Source organism: Bufo gargarizans, chromosome 10, assembly GCF_014858855.1.
Source record: "Bufo gargarizans isolate SCDJY-AF-19 chromosome 10, ASM1485885v1, whole genome shotgun sequence".
NCBI classification, from domain to species: domain Eukaryota; kingdom Metazoa; phylum Chordata; class Amphibia; order Anura; family Bufonidae; genus Bufo; species Bufo gargarizans.
Genome location: NC_058089.1, coordinates 48,544,107 through 48,566,815, shown reverse-complemented (window position 1 = coordinate 48,566,815; position 22,709 = coordinate 48,544,107). Strand labels below are relative to the sequence as shown.

The 22,709-nt window shown below is 47.4% G+C and overlaps 1 protein-coding gene across 1 annotated transcript in view; it reads left to right on the top strand.

Moving 5' to 3' along the window:
* The window catches only part of NUP160 (nucleoporin 160), a 39,873-nt gene that overhangs the window by 4,667 nt on the left and 12,497 nt on the right, over positions 1-22,709 (top strand). Inside the window, exons 3-20 of the mRNA XM_044270349.1 lie at positions 563-773; positions 4,665-4,887; positions 4,973-5,048; positions 6,520-6,634; positions 6,727-6,885; positions 7,031-7,108; positions 7,201-7,304; positions 7,989-8,073; positions 8,359-8,427; positions 9,780-9,863; positions 10,861-11,031; positions 11,993-12,092; positions 12,231-12,396; positions 18,860-18,987; positions 19,075-19,235; positions 19,331-19,464; positions 21,712-21,785; positions 21,902-22,058. Coding sequence (XP_044126284.1) covers positions 563-773; positions 4,665-4,887; positions 4,973-5,048; positions 6,520-6,634; positions 6,727-6,885; positions 7,031-7,108; positions 7,201-7,304; positions 7,989-8,073; positions 8,359-8,427; positions 9,780-9,863; positions 10,861-11,031; positions 11,993-12,092; positions 12,231-12,396; positions 18,860-18,987; positions 19,075-19,235; positions 19,331-19,464; positions 21,712-21,785; positions 21,902-22,058 — 2,295 coding nt within the window. The remainder of the gene's footprint in view (positions 1-562; positions 774-4,664; positions 4,888-4,972; positions 5,049-6,519; positions 6,635-6,726; positions 6,886-7,030; positions 7,109-7,200; positions 7,305-7,988; positions 8,074-8,358; positions 8,428-9,779; positions 9,864-10,860; positions 11,032-11,992; positions 12,093-12,230; positions 12,397-18,859; positions 18,988-19,074; positions 19,236-19,330; positions 19,465-21,711; positions 21,786-21,901; positions 22,059-22,709) is intronic.

Below are 22,709 nucleotides of genomic sequence, written 5' to 3'. Positions count from 1 at the left end.
ACAATCCAAAGGCTGCTGCTAGAGCATCTCAGCCCTGTATAGAGAAAAGGCTTCCATATTTTTAATAAAGGCCAATTGAAAAAAATATTTTTAGCTCACAATGAGTACAATGCAATCATAAAAATAAATTGCTTGCAAAGGTGTGCGTAGCCTTTAAAATCTTTTAATGAAGACTAATTGAAAAAAAGTTTTTTTTTTTCCAAATGAGTACAACGCAGTAGCAACAAACTGCCCCCAGAGGTGTACATAGCCCTTAAAGTGGTGGTTTACTCTGCTGGTTGGGGTCTTGGACGCCATCCTTATTTCTTCATTTGACGCCGGGGCCTGCAGAGACAGATGGTCACCCAGTATGATTTCCTTTGAGGCAAGGAGTGGACGGCTTTGGATGATGGTATAACTATACCTTGTAGGGACACGTTGAGGTTGCATGCAATTCCCTGCAATGCCACAATTTTTTATCCCTTGCGCGCAGTCGGATGACGCCATGGAGCGCTGACCTATACTTTCTATCCCGTTGCATTGTCGGCACCGTTTTCTTCTGACGTTTCTCTTATTTCTTCAGGACATCTCATGCTGACACTTTAGAACTGGTGGAGGAGTCTTTGGATGTTAACCTTCTGAATAATGCCATCCGCCTCAAAATCTTCAACTGCTCCATCCTGCCCGGCGGGGTCCACGTGTGTGAGACACAGTGTAACGTGATCATCTTGATCCTGACAAATCAGACTGTTCACCGGCTGGTCCTCCCTCACCCCTCACGTTTATATAGAAGTGTAAGTAGGATGTGCCCTTGTATACACCCCCTACTGTAAGTTCAGGTACCATGTAACTGGCTTAGTCCTAGTTCACACTAAAAGGTGGTCAGTTATTCCCATCAGTGACTGTGAGCCAAAACCAGGTGTGGGTCAAAAACACAGAACAGATGCAAGTCTTTACATTATATCTTATCTCTACATAGACTCCACTGCTGGTTTTGGATTAACAATGACTGATGCAAATAACTGAAGTGTGAACTCAGCCCAAGATGTGTGTAAGATGTTCTGCAGCATTTGAGACGCTGTGCTGTTTAGGCTACTTTCAGATCTGCGGCGGGTTCCAGGGTTCCAGCACAGAATGCCGGATGCAAGTATAATGGGGTCCGGCGGAATTCTGGCTGTATTCCAGCAAAAATGCAGAGTATCGGCTGGACACAACTCGCTGCACTCTGCAGTTAGTGTCCGGCCGATTTCTGGCGTTCTCTGCTGGAACAGACGGCCGCATGGCAGTGACGCAGATGTGACAGTAGCCTAATCCACACTGCTACCAAAGAAGCTCTTATGTATTATTAAGCCATATACAGGGGCGTAGCTATATTGGAAGCAGGGGGAGCGGCTGCTACGGGGCCCAAACACAGAAGGGGCCCACCCAGGAGGAGGACTGAAAGATTTAGTCAAAAGTATTATACAATGACATTATATACAGTGACGTGACATACATGTAGGAAATGGACAGAGCAGCTGCTGGGCTTCGCCTGAAAGAGCGATCTTGACTAGCCACAGGAGTGGGGGTTGCACGAAAGGAGAAGCTTGCAAAGTGGTTGCTTGAGGGGGGTGGGATTGCTAGTTAGGCCACTGCCTAGTTTCCAAGGGATTTTCCAAGTGGATAGGTCATCAGTATCTGATGGTTGGAGACTGACACCGGGACCCCTGCCGATCAACTGTTTGCGAGCGCTGCTGCCTCCTCAAACAGCTGATCTGTGGTGGTCCCAGATGTCAGACCCTCACTGATCAGAGGATAGGTCATCAGTAAAAAATACTTGAAAAACCTGTTTAAAGAGGACCTTTCACTACTCTACAAACTAAAAACTAACTAGATCAGTGGGCAGAGCGGCGCCCAGGGGTCCCCCTGCACTTACTAGTATGCCTGGGCGCCGCTCCGTTCGCCCGGTATAGGCTCCGGTGTCTGCGCTCCCTCTGACTGATTTCTTGTAGGAGGCGTGTCCCTTGCTGCACTGCTGGCCAATCGCAGCGCACAGCTCATAGCCAGGCTATGAGCTGTGTGCTGCGATTGGCCAGCAGTGCAGCAAGGGACACGCCTCCTACAAGAAATCAGTCAGAGGGAGCGCAGACACCGGAGCCTATACCGGGCGAACGGAGCGGCGCCCAGGCATACTAGTAAGTGCAGGGGGACCCCTGGGCGCCGCTCTGCCCACTGATCTAGTTAGTTTTTAGTTTGTAGAGTAGTGAAAGGTCCTCTTTAAAGGGAACCTGTCACCGGGATTTTGTGTATAGAGCTAAGGACATGGGTTGCTAAATCGCCGCTAGCACATCCGCAATACCCAGTCCCCATAGCTCTGTGTGCTTTTATTGTGTAAAAAAAAAACAATAATGATACATATGCAAATAAACCTGAGATGAGTCCTGTCCCTGAGATGAGTCCTGTCCCGCCCCGCATCTCCTCCTTGCTCCCTGATGTCAGAAAGCTAGAGCGCCATAATCTCGCGATGCGCAGTTCGTTCCCTAAAGGCTGATGCCAGCACAGGGAAATAACACTATGACAACACTGCACTAGCTCTAGCTTTCTGATGTCGGGGAGCAAGGAGGAGATTCTGAGGATGCGGGGCAGTGCTGGGCTCCATCACGAAGGAATCATCTCAGGGACAGGACTCCATCTCGGGTTAATTAGCATATTGATCAAATCGTTTTTTTTTACACGATAAAAGCACACGGAGCTATGGGGACTGGGTATTGCGGATGTGCTAGCGGCGATCTAGCAGCCCATGTCCTCAGCTCTATACACAATATCCCGGTGACAGGTTCCCTTTAAACTGTCTCGAGGAAGCATTGTGGTGTCTCCATGCTAAGGCCCCGAAGGTGTCCATAGCATTTAGAAATGTGATGGCATTATTCACAGGATATGCTATAAATGTCTGATAGCTGCAAGTCCCCAGACTTGATTTTGCTGTCCATTAATGCAAACTGTCACCAGTGACTTTTTATGGGAGTTCCAAAAATATCTGAATATGCATGCTCTGCAATTTTTGGAACTCCCATAGAATTAAATGGTGAGAGCTGTGTGTGCGTGGACTCCTCTCAGTTCACAGCGATTGCAGGACTGGTGTCTGGGACTCGCACCTTTTTGGAGGTTTATGGTAAATCCTATGGATACTTTCTCGCCTAATCCAACATTGGTTGTAGACAGATGCCACTGCTTGTTGGGTTTACCAGGTTGCTGAGTTACCATAACCATCTGATGCCCAGCTTTGTGCACGGGTCCTAGAAGGCCATGGCTGCATGATGACTTTGGTTGTGCAAAACGTGAAGTCCTGTGATCAAAAAATGTGAGTGCTTTATGTGGGACTTCCATTGGAGGCGCATAAATATTGCACAGTGAGATTTGACTGCGAGGCGCACTTAGGTTTTTGCAGCAACTATAAGACACTGAAATATAAAAGAAGGTCTGTCACAAGTGAGTCACAATTTCACACTGCTTAGGGCCCATTAACACGACCGCAGTTTTCTGTCCGCATCCATTCTGCAGTCTTGCGGATTGGGTGCAAACCCCGTCATTTCAACGGGGCCGCAAATACTGCCGAAAGCACACCGTGGGCTGTGTATCCACATGCTCGTATTTCTATCGCGGAGAAGGATGTTCTGCAGGATGCGTACGGGCGGTATCTGTGTTTTGCAGATCTACATTTTGTGGTCTGCAAAAACTGATACAGTTGTGTCAGTGAGCCCTAACATTGAGATTTATGCTGCCAAAGTTACTTGTGACATGCAATCTGCAACCAAAAATCTTGCCGTTTTGGATTTTTGGCAACCACATTTACAATACTTGCAATGTTGTAGTGTGATCTTGGTGTTGTGCCACCAAAGTTGCCATGTAGCCCTAGTCTTCATCCGTAGTGACACCTGCTTTTGGTGCATGCTGGTTTATCAGGATTTCTAGCTATAAAATGAAGGATTACTGAGCCAGCAATGCAAAAAACCCTAAATTCATCATCCATGGCATTGTAAGATTCTGTTCCTCTCGGTCCAACTGCACTTTGCATTTATTCACAAATATTGGAGGAAGTCATATGAACTTGATCTGACTATTCCGTTCCTTATCCCAAACACTCTACCTTACTTGGGTGCCCTGTTTTAGCAAGGTACAGGGCTGAAAGGACCGCTGTGACCTGTCTGCCTAAAGGGGTTATCCGGTAAATGAAAATGACCTGTCTTCAAGATAGGTCATCATTATCACATCGGCATGGATCCCAATCAGCTGTACAGGGAGCGGCTGCGCCGCCCAGAGCTCTGGAGAGCGCAGCCGGCTCCTGGCAGCTTTCCAAGCGCAGCGCTGTTCACTGTATAGTGGCCGTGCTTGGTATTGCAACTCAGCCCCATTAACTTCAATGGAGATGAGCTGCAACTAGGCCATGTGACTGATGTACAGTGACATCAAATGGCCTAGGAAAAAGCCATGGCGCTCGTTGAGTGCCCGACCTGGGCTTCCTGGGTGTTGGACCCCCACGATATGATATTGATGACCTATCCTGAGGATTGGTCATCGATGGCTATTCCCAGATAGCCCCTTTAAGGCATAAAGTTTTGATGACCATACTGATTGGTTGGTTGCATTCCGTTTTTATAGATAACCTCTTAGATGTTATTATTGTTACCTTTTTATTTTGTTCATAGGAGATAATTACGGAAAGTCAGATGCAGTCCATATTTACAGACGTCGGGAAGATGAACTATAGCGACCCTGCTAACAGTTATGTCATCCCTCCATTGCCTGGACGTTTCCAGAGCTCCACTGCCACCGCAGCCTGGCTGAGCAGTGAGGGGGAGACGCTCTTTGCTTTTCCCTCCAGTTCTGGCGGTATTCTGGTTGTCAAGATGCCTCCTTGTGGTGTTGCAGGTATGTAAGCGGACTATGCTGCCATTCATTTTATGTGCAGCAACAAATTCTATGTATTTTCTTAATCAAATGCCTGTTTCTTTAGGAGCGGTGACTGTGGTGGAGTTAAAGCAAATGTCAGTCAGAAGACTGTTAACTGGGTTTATACCAACAGCTATAAGGTTAGTATCATTCACATTTCTGACACTACCAACATAGTTGACATGCCTTTTGTCATGGTTCACACTGTGTAAAAAGTTTTATCCTTCCAGCCAGGCAAAGAACACTTGACTCCAGCCTGCACCCTGTAGCCAGGTTAAGCCTCCATGACTCCAGGCTGCACCCCTCTAGCCAGGCTAAGCTCACAAGGCTCAGGCCTGCACCCCTCTAGCCAGGCTAAGCTCACAAGGCTCAGGCCTGCACCCCTCTAGCCAGGCTAAGCTCACAAGGCTCAGGCCTGCACCCCTCTAGCCAGGCTAAGCTCACAAGACTCAGGCCTGCACCCCTCTAGCCAGGCTAAGCTCACAAGACTCGGGCCTGCACCCCTCTAGCCAGGCTAAGCTCACAAGACTCAGGCCTGCACCCCTCTAGCCAGGCTAAGCTCCCAAGACTCAGGCCTGCACCCCTCTAGCCAGGCTAAGCTCACAAGACTCGGGCCTGCACCCCTCTAGCCAGGCTAAGCTCACAAGACTCGGGCCTGCACCCCTCTAGCCAGGCTAAGCTCCCAAGACTCAGGCCTGCACCCCTCTAGCCAGGCTAAGGCTACTTTCACACTAGCAGCAGCCTTCTCTGGCAGGGGAACAGCCTGCTGGATCCGTGCTGCCGCTAGTGCACCGTGCCGCCGGAACTCCGCTCTGGCCCCATTCACTATAACGGGGGTTGGCCGGAGGTCTGGCCGCAGCACAGCAAACATGCCGAGAGGCGGCCAGAATAAAACTACGACATCCGGCAGGCTGTTCCCCTGCTGGAGAAGGCTGCCGCTAGTGTGAAGGTAGCCTAAGCCCACATGACTCAGGCATGCACCCCTCCCGTGCACCTCATACGCATTATACTTACCCCGGCACTCGCGCTGCTCCTGATCCCTGCATGGCTGCTGCTTCGTCACCCACGATGCTAGGGAGGTACGTCCCCATCACAGCCTGCTATTGGCTGCTCCTGAATCATTTGATCCGCGCGACAGGGAGATGCAGTGGCGGCCATGCGTGGATCAGGAGCGACACTGGTGCCGGGGAGCTGGCGAAGTAAAATCTTTGAGGGGCTCGGGCATTGGTGGGGGCATGTGTTAGACTTTGGATAACCCCTTTAATGACACAATCCTTTTAAGAACACTTGGGCCTAATAGGTGCTAAGGCTAAACAAGAAATTCATGGACGGATCTTGTTCTATTGAAAGTCGTACAACTTATAGTACTGCTCCCATTTGTCTATGGAGGTTGCATGAAAAGAAGAAAACCCACTCTGTTCACCCCATGCGGGTGAGAATGCCTTGCTATATGCTTCATTTTATGTACCCCTCAGCAGGAGTTTGTGGCTTTGACTGGTAAATCTACTTATTGGAAGGGGTGATCTTTTTATGTTTAGCCATGTCATATAGATCATAATTTAAAAATGATTTCAGGAGGACACCTAATAATCTTTCTTTCCATGCCTGTAGAGGAGACCAGGACCTTGCACATCTTCCTGTGAGTCTCGCTGTTCACTGCCTCGAGAACGACGCGTTCATATTTGCATTGTGTCAGGATCATAAACTCCGCATGTGGTCTTACAAGGTAAATTACTTCTGTGTCGATGGTGTATATATGTAATTGTGAGAGAATGTAAAAAAAATCCTACCAGTCTTTAATCTCTTTTACAATTCCAGGACCAGACGTGCCTTATGGAATCAGACATGCTGGAGTTTGTGCCAGTTAGCAAAGAAATGCGTCAGATCCCGGGAATCGGGCACAAATTAAGACTTGCGCACTCACCATCTATAGGACTTTACCTTGGAGTGTACTTGCATTCATCCAGACAAGGACAGGTATATACCATTTTTAGGGGGATATAAAAATATTATTGGGTAGGTGGAATAGGTAGAGAAGTACTGTCTTGTTTTTGTTTTTTAGCTATACTCTAGATATGGGTGATTTTTCATTTTATTTTATTTTTTTGTCATCTTCTTGCAGTTCTGTGTGTTCCAGTTGGTTACTGCGGACAGCAATCGCTACAGCTTGGATCACATCTCTTCCTTATTCTCAAACCAGGTTAGTAATCCATGTTTTTCTGCAAATATGTCCCCTTGATTGGGGTTACGAATTGATTTTGAGTTCCTGCTTATGTTTTTTACACCCTTTAGGAAACCTTGGTCGACTTCATGTTTACTTTGACAACCACAGACATTTGGGCTTTGTGGCTTGATGAGGAAAATCAAACCATTGTCAAACACATTAATTTTGAAAAGTGAGTACATTTAGTCAATATTTCTTATGTCTAAAACGGCCTGTTCCCCTGTCTATATATCCCCTGCTTCAAACTTACCCCAGAGGACTTGGTAGGACCATTTGTTAAATGGTGACCCGTTCTTTGGAATGGACACCAATAACCCTCATTTCTCCTGCAGCTACTACTGCAGAAGACTTGTAGCGTGTCCTTACTTAGAGAAGTGGATGTCCAGACACTACAGCTTCTTTAAAGGGATCTGGTCGGGAACAGGGAAGAAGAGGCAAAGGGGCCGCTACCCCTTTGGCTCCCCCCGGCCGGCTTGGCTATATTGACAGGTGTCTTCCTATTTGTGTATAAGGAGACTCCTGTCAAGCTTGCAGAGCTTGGCAGGGAGAAGTGGACAGGGAGACGCCCCCGTGACTCCTATTCCACAACTCCCAGCGAATTTTTTTTTTAACTGTTTTCTCTGAAATGCCAGATCATTTCAGAGCAGAACATGGCTGTTTCTGACAAGAGACCCTGTCGGTGTTGCATGATGCGGGAGCGTGAAGCTCCTGACACATTTTCTTATATAAGGGAGAATTTATGGTCATGTATATGACTTTTAGGGAGCTGATCTTATAAGTGTTTTTATTATTTTTCTGTCTAGCGTTGCTAACATTTGAATTTTGTATAACAAGACCATACGGACTTATTTTCCAGTAATCAAGCCGGGCAATGGAACCAAGTTTTCACCAATCCATTGGCAGACGAAGAACTTAACATTGGGGATGACCAAGACCCACGGGTTAGTTACAGATCTTTGTTGCTTATTTGCATGTGTTATGATACTTTGCGCACTTGACACCTTTAGAAAATGTGTCTGTGCTGTGTGTAGTAAGGGTTTACTGACTGATGGTGTGAGAATGGTTTCAGATCCTTCTCCGCTCTTGATTAGGATTGTATAGTTCATAACTTGGTCCACTAGTTCATTGTTCATTGACCTTGTTTTAGATGCCCTGCAACTTTCATGGTGACACTTTCATTGATGGTAATGGTTTATTTAACATTTTTTATTTATTATTATTATTAGGAGTCTTACCTGGAGTATTTGTTCTCTCCGGGGAGATTTACCATTGCTGCTCTACTTAAAGCACTACAGGCAAGTCTAACTTTTTATTTATTCTCTTACATAAGGCCTCTTGCACACGACCGTATGCCCTTCGAGATATACTGTCCGTGAGTGGGCCATATGTCCCGGGGCGGCATTGATCGGGAGCACGCGGCATCATAGATTACAATGATGCTGTGGACGTCGGGCCGCCCACGGGGGCTATTGTCCCGCACTCATATGATCTTAGACAATAGCCCCGCGGGCGGCCCAAAGTGCACAGCATCATTGTAATCTATGATGCTGTGTTCTACCGTGCGCACGATCGATGCCGCTCACGGACCGTATATCTCAGAGGGCATACGGTTGTGTGCAAGTGGCCTAAGTGACATTACATGCTGCTTGCAATTATAACCCGGAAACCTATTTGGAAAATATTAACCTTTTAAATGACCTCTAACGGATATATCCTGAATGGTGATCACATGGTAACTGCCACTGTACTAACGAGATCAGTCACAAGTGTAATAGAAGGTTGAGATTGGGGGAAAACGGATCCCTGTGTGTAACTATCCGTGCTGGGATTGCATAGCGGTACGGTGGGGGTGTCACATATTTGGTATCCCCATGACCGTAATAAATTATACTACTACTAAATAGTGTTGTTACACTACTAGAATTGTGTAGTGTAGAATTTCTTTCTCTTTCTTTCTTTCTTTTTCTTTCTTTCTCTTTCCTTTTCTTTTTCTTTCTTTCTTTCCTTTTCTTTTTCTTTCTTTCTCTTTCCTTTTCTTTTTCTTTCTTTCTCTTTCCTTTTCTTTTTCTTTCTTTCTCTTTCCTTTTTCTTTTTCTTTCTTTTTCTTTCTTTCTCTTTCCTTTTTCTTTTTCTTTCTTTTTCTTTCTTTCTCTTTCCTTTTTCTTTTTCTTTCTTTTTCTTTCCTTTTCTTTTTCTTTCTTTCTCTTTCCTTTTCTTTTTCTTTCTTTCTCTTTCCTTTTCTTTTTCTTTCTTTCTCTTTCCTTTTCTTTTTCTCTTTCCTTTTCTTTTTCTCTTTCCTTTTCTTTTTCTTTCTTTCTTTCCTTTTTATTTTTCTTTCTTTCTCTTTTCTTTTTCTTTCTTTCTCTTTCCTTTTCTTTTTCTTTCTTTCTCTTTCCTTTTCTTTTTCTTTCTTTCTCTTTCCTTTTCTTTTTCTTTCTTTCTCTTTCCTTTTCTTTTTCTTTCTTTCTCTTTCCTTTTCTTTTTCTTTCTTTTTCTTTCTTTTTTATCTATTTCTTTTTTTCTTCCACAAAAAAGCTAAAAAGCCCTATAGTCGAGCTCTCCAGAATGCAGTCAAGTTTTGCTTCTTTGCATCAATAGTAAAACATATTTTCAGATTTCTAATTCAATTTTGTTCTTTTACTTAAAGATTTATCAGAGAGACGCTGGGAAGCTGCAGGATCTGTCCTGGGAAGAAATGAAGAAGGAAGTCACTCTAATAGTAGAAAATGACGTGAGATTATTATTATTTTTTTTTTTTTTTTTTGTGGAAAACATTTTCTTAAATGGATTTTCCCATAAATGCCATTTGTCATCCATCCACAGAATAGGCAATTGAGGTATGATTGCTGGGGTTATGACTACTGGTTTCCCCACCAATCATGGGAATATTGACCCGTGTGCGAATGGAAAAGTAGTGTGCATGCGTGACCATTGCTTCAATCACTTATAGGGGGTAGCTGAGGGCTGTACTTACTATAAACAGTAAATGAATGGTGGCCATACCTCTATTCACACAGGGGGCTTGAAAAACACTTTGGGGTGTAAATGCTGCAGATCTGTGTGCCGCAAATCCACAGTATGTTCGGTGAGGGTTTAGAAATCTCGTACACACACTGTGGAAAAAACTCGCAGCGTAGTCCGGGGTGCACAACCTTTTTTGGGTTTGGAGCTACATTGTCAGACTGAAGGAATCCCAAGGGTATTACCAACTAAAATGCTGTATTTATGGGGTATTGTACATACAGTATATACGATAAATGTCCGGTTACACCTCCAGGACTCATCTAATGGTAGACTACATGAAAAATGCATGCGAGTAGCCACAAGACATAGACTTGCATGTCTGTCACCAGATGGTTGGGGCCACACAGAATGATATTGAGGGCCACACAGAATGATCTTTAGGGCCACATGTGGCCGCAAGTTGTGCTCCCCTGGCATGGACTGATAATCCTCAGCATATTAATTTATGCTGTGGATTTTATCTATACCCATGGCTTTCAGCCTTTGCAATACAGTGGAGGACCCACAGCCATGCTGCTTATAAAACCAGACAATTTTGTGCGTTTTTTGCAGCGATTGTCTCCCTGCCCATCCGCTGTGGTTTTTCCACTGCGATTATGATAGGATTGCAATGGAAATGTAATCCTAGTTCTCTCTACCAATTAATATGGTCAACAGACACCTTATGAAGTAATTAACCGCAGCAACACCTTCTTGCTTTGTAGCTGCATAGTCATGTTACCGACTATGAGATGGACCAGGAGGAGTTCCGACAGTTACAAGTGGAATCGTGGTCTAAATTCTACACCTGCTGCCTGCAATACCAGGAGGAACTGTCTCGCCCTTTTGCTCTGATGGTGCACCCTTACTCCAGCATGGTGTGCCTGCTCAGAAAGGTGAGTCTCGGTTTCTTGCAGTGATGCAGTATTCGTCACCATATAATACTTGGATCAATACACCAATACTGAACATGTGCTCATCTTATTCAGTGATGTGTGTTTTTAGAGAGAAGCTCTCCAACCCAGGGACCTGCAGCTTTCTGCATCCACGACATGCTCAGTTTTAGATTTGTAGATTTTAAACGGCTTAAATGGTTTGTCCAGCAGTTTTTAAATTCTTCTCCCTCCTGGCTGGATCTGTTGAGTTAAGCATACCTACCTACTCCTCGCTGCTTGGTTCCGGCTCCTTTGGTCTACCACTCTCATTTTTGGGCTCTGGGCCCTGCATGCAAATGTCCGGCTTGGGCAGTGGTCACATGCGTTACTGCAGCCAAGGACTGGCCTTTTAAGAGACCCCTCCCTTGAGGAGCTCTAGTCTAGGGCATTGTTTCTCAAAGAACCTGGGTCCTAAAGGCAGACATTTTTCTGTGATTACTGTCAATAATACTAATAAAGAACAAGTATGATCAACCTCTTTCTGGCTTGATACAGCTTATAACAGATGGCAAAATCCAGTAATGATAGGTAGAATATCAAAAAGGTAAAATGATCAAGCAAACGCTTGTTCCAGTGAAAGCATCACTGCTGCAGGGACCCAAAATAGTTGTTTTTGGGCAGTAGATCATTGTGTGAAACCAGGAATCCGATGACCAGAAACAATTCTTCTCTATGGAGACGAGGGATCTCGGTAGCAATCTCTCATGCCCACACAGTGGAGGTGATTGCTTCTTGTAAATGCAGCTCTCGTCTTCTCTCACATCCAGGCAATTATTGGGAATAAATGGATCATTCCCAATAATTGCCTGATTTGCCGGTCCATATAAATGGGCCTTTAGGCATCTGCTTTAGTGGGTGTGACGGGGGGGCACCAGTTCTTCTGAGCAAATAGCAACTCGGTTTTTTTCATTTTCTCATCAAGGGATTTGTTTCGTTTTTGGCCCCTTGTTCATTAGTGGATCATCTTTACCTTCTACCAGCAGAACATTTGCTTACAGAGGATGAAAGTTTTATCTCAGATGGTGAGTATAATAGAGGTAGTAGTAGTATGGTAAAAAATTGCTTTTTTGTTTTTTATTCTTTATGCCACACTTTTCTGTAACAGGTTTTGTATGTTGGTTTATTTACACACTTATTGTTTTTTACTTTTTTTGGGGCAGATGTGAATCTTGCTAGTGACACAATCTTCTTGATGCAGTGTTTACGTATGATTGGAGATAGCATAAATATGGACGTAGCATATATGATGGAGTGGGCATGCTGCCATCAAGAACCCCCAGAGAGGGTTGCAGAACAAATGTTAGAAGAATTGATATCAAATGATGTGTAAGTACAACTCCAGCATCGTGTTTTTAAAAAAATGTTATATACCATATTTTTCGCTTTATAAGACGCACCTAGGTTTAAGAGGAGGAAAATAAAAAAATAAAAATGTTTTCTTATCCGTATCATTGAGGGGGAACACAGGCTTGATCGTGGGTATACCTGCTGCCACTTGGAGGCGACACTAAGCACACAAACTGTGTGCTCCTCCCTCCAGCTATACCCTTCCTACAGGGACTAAGCTAAAACTGTTTTAGCTTGGTGTCTGTAGGAGGCAGACCTCCCTGCTTTGCAGGTCTGCAGATTTTTTTATTTATTTTTTCCTTTTTATTTTTTTCTTCCAGCGGTATTACAGGGGGTCCCCAAGCCCACTGCTCCTTCCCTGTCTCCAGAAGACAAGGAGGACCAGAGGTTACTAAATTCTCTGAATCCCGCCAGCCTTCGGGTCACCCACGACAAGTCCCCTCTGTTCGTGTAGCGACCCTCCCCAAGGGGCCGCACACCGAAGGTGGTGACCCGGCTGGAACCAGGGGGGCAGAACACGGCAGACGGGTAAGTATTTCTGGCTCTGCACCGCCTTCCCGTTTGCCTGCCCAACTGTTCCTCGCGGAGTTCCGCTATTCTCCTCCTCCAGGGCCGCTTGTAAATTGAGGCCCCGGCTTCTACTGCGGCCTACTTCCAATCTGCTTGCCGCGGATACTTCTCACCCGGCCGACATCTCTACTCGGCTGGGGCTCCTTGCGGCAGCACCGCTGTACGGGGGATGTGGGGGAGAGTCCTGGGGAGTCAGTTGGTGCGCCATCAGGAGGACCTGCGCTCCTTTTTCATTATCGCGGGCGGCCCACTCCATTACGGGGGCGGGGCATGTATTCTCCCAGCTACCCCCTCCATCTGGCTTCCTGGCGCAAATTCTTCGATCTTGTTTCCCTAACTCCGCCCATCTCCTGTTCAAGAGGACCTCTGCGGACTCTGGCACCAAGTTTTCTCCGAACAGGCTGCAGTAAGAGACACAGGCCAGGTAAGCTCTTTCCCCTCCTTCCTACAGGGTCTAGCTTTACCCTCCTACCTTTCACTACAGGTAATCACTATGTCCGAACCCAGGCTCCAAAGCCGGCGGTCACTTCCGTGCCACTTTTTGCATGTGCTTCTTGTCGCTCAAAATTCCCCTCCGGTCAGTTGGACACGCTCTGCTCCGCTACTAAGTGGCTCTGACCCTGTCCCAGTTGCCCAGCCCATGATAGAGCTGGAGTGGGTGCTCTCTGGCTAAGATGGTGCAGGACGTTTCCCATTCCAACAAGGCCATTGTGGACACGATGGGGAGTTTGGCTGCGTGGCCACCTTCTAACCAGTCAAACTCTGGGGACCCCTCTACTGCTCCCTATTGCAGCCGTCCTGCAAAACTGGCCAGACCACCTTCTCCTTGAAGGGCGTCTGGGTCCACCATTTCCTCCATCTCCCTACCACCTCCCAGGGAGTCTCGCTCTGACGCCTCCTCATTAGAAGCGCTGTCTACCATAGCGGACAGTTTGGATGACTGGTCCTCTGGTGAGACAATCTCCTTGCAGCGGTTATAGAAACCTTACAGGTTGAGGACCCTGTGCCCTCATCTGCCAGTTCAGGTTTTTCCTTCAAGCAATCCAGTCGCTCGCCAAAAGTGTTCCCCAACCACCCGGAGTTTGATTCCTCCCTTTCCAAGGGATGGAACTTCCCTGACAGGCGTTTTGCTTTACCGAAACGTTTAGACGTGTTATACTCCTTTCCAGAGGATTTGACAAAGAAGTGGTTGTCCTCTCCTATTGTTGACCCTCCGGTATACCACCTTGCCTATGGCGGATGGGGCTTCCTTTTCTGAGCCAAGGGATAAGAAATTGGAATATTTTGCCAAATCATCTTTTGAAGCAGTTGGCACTGCCTCGACATGGGTTAGTAAGGCTATGACCGAGTGGGCAAACAAGCTACGTCAGGGCCTCGCCTTTGGGGACTCCTCGGAGGAACTTTTGGATATTGCAGTGCAACTTTCCCACGCCAGCTCTTAATCTGTGAGGCCTCTCTAGACGCGGCCAGGCTTGTGGCCCGCTCTGCAGCCCTTTTGGTGGCTATTCGCAATGCCTTGTGGCTATCTTGCTGGTAGCTGACTTTTCGTCAAGCGTCTGGATAAGATTATCTCTGATGCTACAGAGGGTAAAAGCCCCCATTTGCCGCAGAGTAAGATGCGCTTCAACAGGTCTAAAAAGCGCAGACCTCTTTTTTGGCCCTTTCGGAGTTCCTCCAGCCCAAAGCGGCCAGCTGACAAATCTGCCCCAGAGCAGAAGCGCAAACCATCTTTCAAGCCTCGCCAGCAGGGCTCCAAGCCCTATACCCCCAAGTCCTCCTCTGCATGACGGGTTGTCTCTGGCGCCCCCCAGTTGAGTGGGAGGTTTTCTTCATCTGTTCCAGCATGTCTGACTAGCTTACGTCTCGGTTGCCTGGGGGCGAGAAGTCGTATCAGGGGGTTACAAACTGGAGTTCCGATCCCCACCTCCGCCCCATTTTTTTCGCTCGTCCCCCCTGATCTCTCCCTTCACCGTTCATTCCTTTCTTCAGGCTATTCTCTCCCTTCTGCGGCAGGGAGTGATTGTTCCAGACCTTTTTTGCAGATTCTACTACAATATCTTTGTAGTCCCCAAGAAGGAGGGTACGGTTCGTTCCATCCTAGACCTCAAAGCCCTCAACCGATTCCTTCAGCTCCACCGCTTCCGGATGGAGTCCCTGCGTTCGGTCATTGCATCCACGGACCCGGGGGAATACCTGTCCTCGATAGACATCAAGGACGCCTACCTCAATGTTCCCATCGGTGTCGGTCACCAGAAATATCTTCGGTTCGCAGTGGCACCTTTTCATTACCAGTTTGTGGCCCTTCTGTTCGGTCTTGCCACAGCTCCCAGAGTCTTTACTAAGATTCTGGCCTCAGTCATGGCTCTGCTTCATGCCAGGGGGATAGTGGCGATTCCGTACTTGGACGTATCCTGATCAAGGTCAGTCATTTTCAGACAATGACGGACAGCCTGCACCTTGTCCGGGACACCCTGGAACGCTTTGATGGGATCTGAACCTATCAAAGTCATGTCTTCATCCATCTCGTCAGCTGATGTTTCTAGTCATGCTGTTCGACACCGATCGGGCCAAGATATTCTTGCCCCCGGACAAACTCTCCACTCTCCGTAGTCAGATCCACTCTTTGTTGCGGCCTCAGCCTCTTCCTATTTGCAAGTGCATGAGGGCTTTGGGCCCCATGGTCTCTTCCTTCGAAGCAGTGCCCTATGCTCAGTTCCATACCAGGGCTCTTCAGCGGTGCATTCTGACCATTTATGACCGTACCCCACCTCCCTGGATCGACTCATCAGTCTCCCTGCCCCGACGTGCCGAGACCTTCGGTGGTGGTTGATGTCTCCGATGCTGACGTCGGGCCGCTCCTTCTTTCCCCTCTGCTGGATAGTGTTGACGACGGACGCCATTCGGAGCCTGGGGGGGAGTTATGGGCAAGCTCTCGGTCCTGGTCCCGCGAGGAACGCCAAATTCTGATCAATATTCTGGAATTGCGGGTGATTCATCTCTCTGGTTCATTGGACAGACCGTCTCCGGGGGTATCCAGTTTGGGTTCAATCCGACAGCTCCACGGCAGTTGCATATCTAAACAAGAGTGGCACCCAGAGCCCCGCAGCCATGTCCCAGCTCTGTCGGCAGTTAATATCCCCAGCGTCGATAACTAGATAGCCGACTTTCTCAGCCTAGAGAGACTCTATCTCGGCAAATAGGCTCTGCATCCACAGGTCTTTCTTGCGATCAGCGAGCAGTGGGGTTGGCCAGATGTGGATCTCTTGGCCTCCCGCTTCAACCGCAAGGTAGAACCTTCATGGCGAGGTCCAAGGATCCTCTGGCTCAGGCGTCGGACGCCCTTGTGATCTGTGGATGATGCACTGTTATGGGGGGGGGGGGGGGGATCTGTGGATGATGCACTGTTATGGGGGGGGGGGGATCTGTGGATGATGCACTGTTATGGGGGGGGGGGATCTGTGGATGATGCACTGTTATGGGGGGGGGGGATCTGTGAATGATGCACTGTTATGGGGGGGGGGGGTCTGTGGATGATGCACTGTTATGGGGGGGGATCTGTGGATGATGCACTGTTATGGGGGGGGGATCTGTGGATGATGCACTGTTATAGGGGGGGATCTGTGGATGATGCACTGTTATGGGGGGGGGGGGGGATCTGTGGATGACCATGCTTTGGGGGGGATCTATGGATGACACTATATAGCATCTTATGCTATGTGTCATCAACAGATCTCCCTCCCCATAACAGCCCTGGCCCCGCCGCTCACAGCAGTAGACTTTTCTTTAACTGGCAGTAACTTTAACTTAAACTTAAAATCAGCGCATCTTTATTACCTTACAATGAAGCTCCAGTAACAGGCAGAGCGGGCGGCGGCGCAACGTCACTCACTTACATGACACGCCTGTCTGCCCACTTTACCATCGTCCGTTGAATCCGTGGGACCTTAATCTGGTGCTCAGCGCTCTCCAGTCCTCTCCGTTTGAGCCTTTGCAGTAGGTGTCCCTTTGCTTCCTGTCCTACAAGGTGGCCTTTTTGGTGGGAATTACTTCCATCCGTAGGGTGTCGGAGCTAACAGCTCTTTCCTGTCGGTCCCCCTTCCTTACCCTGCACCAGGACAAAGTAGTCCTTCACCCTGTCCAGTCCTTTCTTCCGAAGGTCGTGTCAGCATTCCATCTCAATGAAGAGATCATTCTCTCATCCTCGTGAGCAGTCGCTCCAAACTCTGGATTTGGTTCGGGCCATTCACATCTATCTATCTGTCTCAGACGTCCTCTTTCCGACGGGCAGATTCTCTATTCGTCATTCCAGAGGGACCGAGACGAGGGCTGGCTGCATCCAAAGTTTCCATTTTCAGATGGATTCGTTTGGAGATTGTGGAAGCGTACCGCATCAGTGACTGTGCTCCGCTTTTCCGGGTTACTGCTCATTCTGCTCGGGCAGTGGGGGTCTCTTGGGCAGTACATCATGTGGCTTCTGCCCTTCAGGTGTGCAAGGCTGCTACCTGGTCGTCTCTGCACACCTTTTCCAAATTTTACAGAGTGCACACTTTTGCATCTTCTGACGCTTCTCTGAGGCGTAGAGTATTGCAGACGGCGGTTCTCTAATTGTCCGGAGGGCTTCTTCATTTATGGCCCACCCCTGGGACTGCTCTGTAACGTTAAATAAGTGTATGTCCCCCAATGATTCAGATGAGAGAACTAGATTTTTGTGCTTACGGTAAAATCTGTTACTCTTCCGTTCATTGGGGGACACAGCTCCCACCCATTCTCTCTGGTTACGGGCCTCGTCGTGGCCTGCGTGATTCTGGGTTTGTACATTGTTTGGTTTTCCTGGTTTTTCCTTTTGCTTCTCCTACTGCTTTTGCACAAACTGTTTTAGCTTAGTCCCTGTAGGAAGGGTAAAGCTGGAGGGAGAAGCTCACACTTTTGTGCTTAGTGGCAGCAGCTATACCCACGGTCAAGCCTGTGTCCTCCAATGAACGGAAGAGAAACAGATTCTACGATAAGTACAAAAATCCATTTTTTTTTTTTCATCAGACCCCCAACAAGACCGACCCTCAGTCTTCATTAGACTTCAGATCAGACCCCCATATTAGATCAGACCTCAGTTCAGATGCCCATCAGAAATAAAATAAATACATTTTACTTACCTCTCCTGCTCTGCGGCTACTCTCCAGGTCTGGCAGTTGCGCTCCCTGATCTTCTCTGGGCCCATGCTGCACTTTGACCTGACTGCGTGCAGCATCAGGTCATAGTGCGCACTACGTCCTGACGCTGTACGCTTTCAGGACGGTGCAGTGCGAGCGCAGAGAATTCCAGGGAGAGGTGTGTACGGGCAGTGCCTGACTCCCGCATACTAGTGTGCCCTTCCTTAATGGAAGTGCTCCCTAGTATTGGCTGTAAGGAAGTCAGTCCAAAAGAGCTGATCTTTCTTACTTCAAGAACAGAGTAATTGTAAACTGAAAGCAACTAAGGCTACGTTCACACCTGCGTTTAGGTGCGGATCCGTCTGTATCTGCACAGACGGATCCGCACCTATAATGCAAACGCTTGTATCCGTTCAGAACGGATCCGTTTGCATTACCATGAACAAAAAAAATATATATAATGCAATCTGACAAGAATAGGACATGTTGTATTTTTTTTCCGGAGCCGAGGATCGGAAGATCAAGGGCGCGCTCCGGAAATGCAGATGCGGACAGCATCCATTCCTGCCTCTTAGAGACTGAATGGGTCCGCACCTGTTCTGCAATTTGCGGAACGGATGCGGACCCAGTCTACGGACGTGTAAATGGACCCTTACAGAGAAGAGTAACTCTTGGTAAGTGGGTCTGATATGAAGTAAAGCTCTTTCCTCGTTTGCTCTTTACAGTGAAAACATCATGGAGGACGTTAACAATAAATTACAGGACATCAGAAATCCTGTCCTGGTCATTGGGAACTTGCTACGAGAGATGGATTATGAGACCTCTTTGGATATAGACCAGTCGATGGACCTTGGTAAGTCGCCTGTTGCCTAGTAAGTTTTGGACAAGTTGTAATAAATAGTGATAGAGTTCAATTTATTTTGTCGTATTTTAACTCTAGGTCAGCCTCTGAATGTGCGAATGAACCTCTCCAGCCTCTATGGCAGCACCACAGCTGCTGGCATTGTGTGCCAGGCTGTCTGCAAAATCTCTCTTACACGGTTCTTGATTTGTCGTGACTTGCTCATCCTAGAGCACCTGCTTTTAAGGATGGGAGATATGGTAAGTCAGGCGGCTTTAATATGCAGTCATTTAAAGGGTGTATTCATCTTGGGCATTCATTGCTTATCCACTTGACTCTGTTCTTCTCCTTACAGGCCTTTGCAGGAGAAGGTCAGTTACTCCAAACACAGCAAGAGTATATACCTCGCACCGCTAACATGCTGCTGTCCTACTATGTGATCCGCTGGTGTAGCCAGTGTGTGGCATCTGCTATCCCTCTGGATACACTGTGAGTTTTTGTCCCAAATTATGTAACTTTTTTTAACTTCTGTCTTTAGATCACATTCTTAGGTCTCATGCACACAACCGTATGTTCAGTCCGCATCCGATCTGCAAAAATTGCAGATCTATTCATTTCAATATGGCCGCGAAAGATGCGGACAGCACACCATGTCCATTTTGAAGGAAAGGATAGGACATTTCTACAGGAGTAAAAAAATAAAAATAAATTGTTGGCATGCACACAGCAGGGATCCATGCAGATCAGCGATTAGCAGACCACAGAACTGATAGTCGTGTGCATGAGGCTTTAGAAGTATACGCTGATCAGCCAATACATTAAAGCCGTCTGTTTGGTTTCCCCCCACGATGTGAAACCAACTCTGACTCGTCGGTGAATGGGCTCAGCAAGACCTCTCTCTGAAGGTGTCCTGTGGTATCTAACACAAAGATGTTAGCAGCAGATCCTTTAAGTCCTGTAACTTGTGAGGTGGATTGGATTTGTTTTTCCAGGACATTCGACAGATGCTCGATTTAGATCTGGGGAATTTTGAGGCCAAGTCAACGTATTGCACTCATACTGTATAATTTTTGCAGTGTGACCAGGGCATTATCTTGCTGATAAAAGCCACTGCATTAGGGAGTACCACTGCCATGAATGGGTGTGCGTGGTCTGTGCAACGTTTAGGGTACTTTTATACTAGCGTCAGGACGGACCCGACAGGGTGAACTGTTCACCCTGTCGGATCCGTCCTGCCGCTATTTCGCCGTGCTGCCGGACTGCCGCTCTGTCCCCATTGACTATAATGGGGACGGGTGCAGAGCTCCGATGCAGCACGGCGAGAGGCCGCCGGACTAAAAGTACTATATGTCTGACTTTTTAGTCCGGTGGCCTCTCGCCGTGCTGCTCCGGAGCTCTGCACCCGTCCCCATTATAGTCAATGGGGACGGAGCTGCAGGACGGATCTGACAGGGTGAACAGCCTGTCGGATCCGTCCTGCTGCTAGTGTGAAACTACCCTTAGATAGGTGGCATGTCTCGCATCCATATGAACGTCAGGACCCAAGGTTTCGCAGCAGAACTTCTCCAAGCATCACACTGCATCCACCGGCTTGTCGGTTTCTCATAATGTATCCTGGTGCCATTTCTTACCCAGGTAAGTGACACATGCGCATCCGGCCATCCACATGATGGAAAAGAAGCCCTGATTGTTTTCGGACCAGACCACCACCTTCTATTCTATCATGGTCCAGTTTTGATGGTGAAAACTGGTCAGCATAAACACTTTCACCAGTCTACAGCTACACAGCCCCATGCCCCACGTTCATCATTGAATTTTTCAGTAGTTTGTGCGACAGTAGCTGTGAGATTGGACCAGTCTAGTTCGCCTTTGCTTCCCTCACACATCATTGAGCCGTAGGCTCATATCAGACTGTTGCTGGTTCATCTGTTGTCTTTCCGTGGATCACGTTTGATAGGTGCCAACCCCTGCAACACAGAAACAATACATGACCTGCCTGCTGTGGCGATGCTCTCAGATCCTTAGTTGCCCACTTTCAACATATTAACTTTAGAACTGATTGTTCACTTGCTGCCTAATATATTCTATCCCTTAAACCATGCCCTTGTGACACGATGATCAATGCTATTCACGTTGCCTGTGGGTGGGTTTAATGTCTATGGCCGATTGGTGTATATGTCTTCTATTAGTACTGTGACATGGAAAGGTTTCTCCGTCCACCTTGGATGATCACGTACACCTAGTCTTGCATTGAATGTAACATTTTAGTTTTGGTTAGGCTGTCAGGAGCCTGTATTGCAGATTCTGTCACATGTGGAAAAACAACTCCCGTGCACCTCAGCAGAACCTGACTGACCCCCTTTACAAGCCAGTAGATCTGTCGGACACCACTTGTGGCACCGTGCAGATGTGAATAGAGCCCTGCTCTGTATCCTGCAACTTCTTCATGCTGGATTTTGTTCTCTTCCTGTTTAGCAACATGTCCTGTTTTCCACGATCACTGGATGCAGGTGCAATGAAAGGAAAGCTAGTGCACTTGTTAGACATGAACTGTTGTAATGTGAAGGGGTGGGCTAGCAAGCACTACTATACCTCACTTGCATTTGGGGTCAGCACGCACAATTTGTATGGCAGTACTGTCTACTCGACTAACTCTTCATGATCGTACGCTTATAAGAATGAGATGAGACTATACGGGGTAATGCATTTTATTCAGTATTTTTTTTTTTTCTTCAGGGATTCCAATATGCAGCATCTGTCCGTCCTTGAGCTGTCCGATTCGAAGACCTACGCACCAGTCAATAAATACTGTAAGGGTTCCTTGTCAGCCTGGCTATACATGACCGCAGGCCTTCTAAACACACTTGTATTATCGACCATTGTTATTATTTTTATTTTTTTGTGCCTGGTCTTTTTTTTTCTGCAGCATCGGGGCCTCAGACCATAGTGGAGCTATTCTTCCAGGATGTGGCAAGAAAGCGCCTGTCCCAAATCTTTGCTCGCTATGGAGCTGCCCAAACACACAGTCCTCTGAGCTGGGCCCAGCTGATAACAGACATCACCACTTACCTTCTCCAGCATCTGTATCCTTACCGATTCCGCTGACTGACCAATACTCATCTGTCGTCCCTATAGTTTGCCTTTATAATTATTGTAATGTAGAGACCAAATGTTGGGCTGAAGGGAGAGTCATGTTCTTTTAGATTTCGCTGTAGGCAGGTTGTTTGAGTCGCTCAGCGTCCATTGCTTGACCCCCTGTGCAAGGATTGACAGGTATGTACAGCTGGTGCTCCCCCTGCAGCTAAAAGATGTCATTCAGTGGTTTCAATATTGGGGTTTCTGCACATTTGAAGTTTGATTTTTGGACTCCTTATTACTTCAAGTCCATCTGTCAGCAGATTTGTACCTATGACACTGACCTGTTGCAAGCGCGATTGGCCGCTGAAGGCGTCTGTGTTGGTCCCATGCCCATATGTGAGAAAATTATATATACACACACATACATACAGTCCATTGGGGTCCAGTGCGGTCCATTGGGACGTCACGTGGGAGCGCAGCGACGTCGGGGGCAGGGCCAGAGACGTCTGGCCCGGCGCATGCGCACCGGCGACAAGGGGATGCCAATCTTGGCGGCGTGGTGATGTCCATATGTGATGAGCTCCGTCCTGTTTTTAATATGTAATAAGGTACAGCTGTAAGGACAGCAGATTATTTTAACCCTATATGCACTTAGC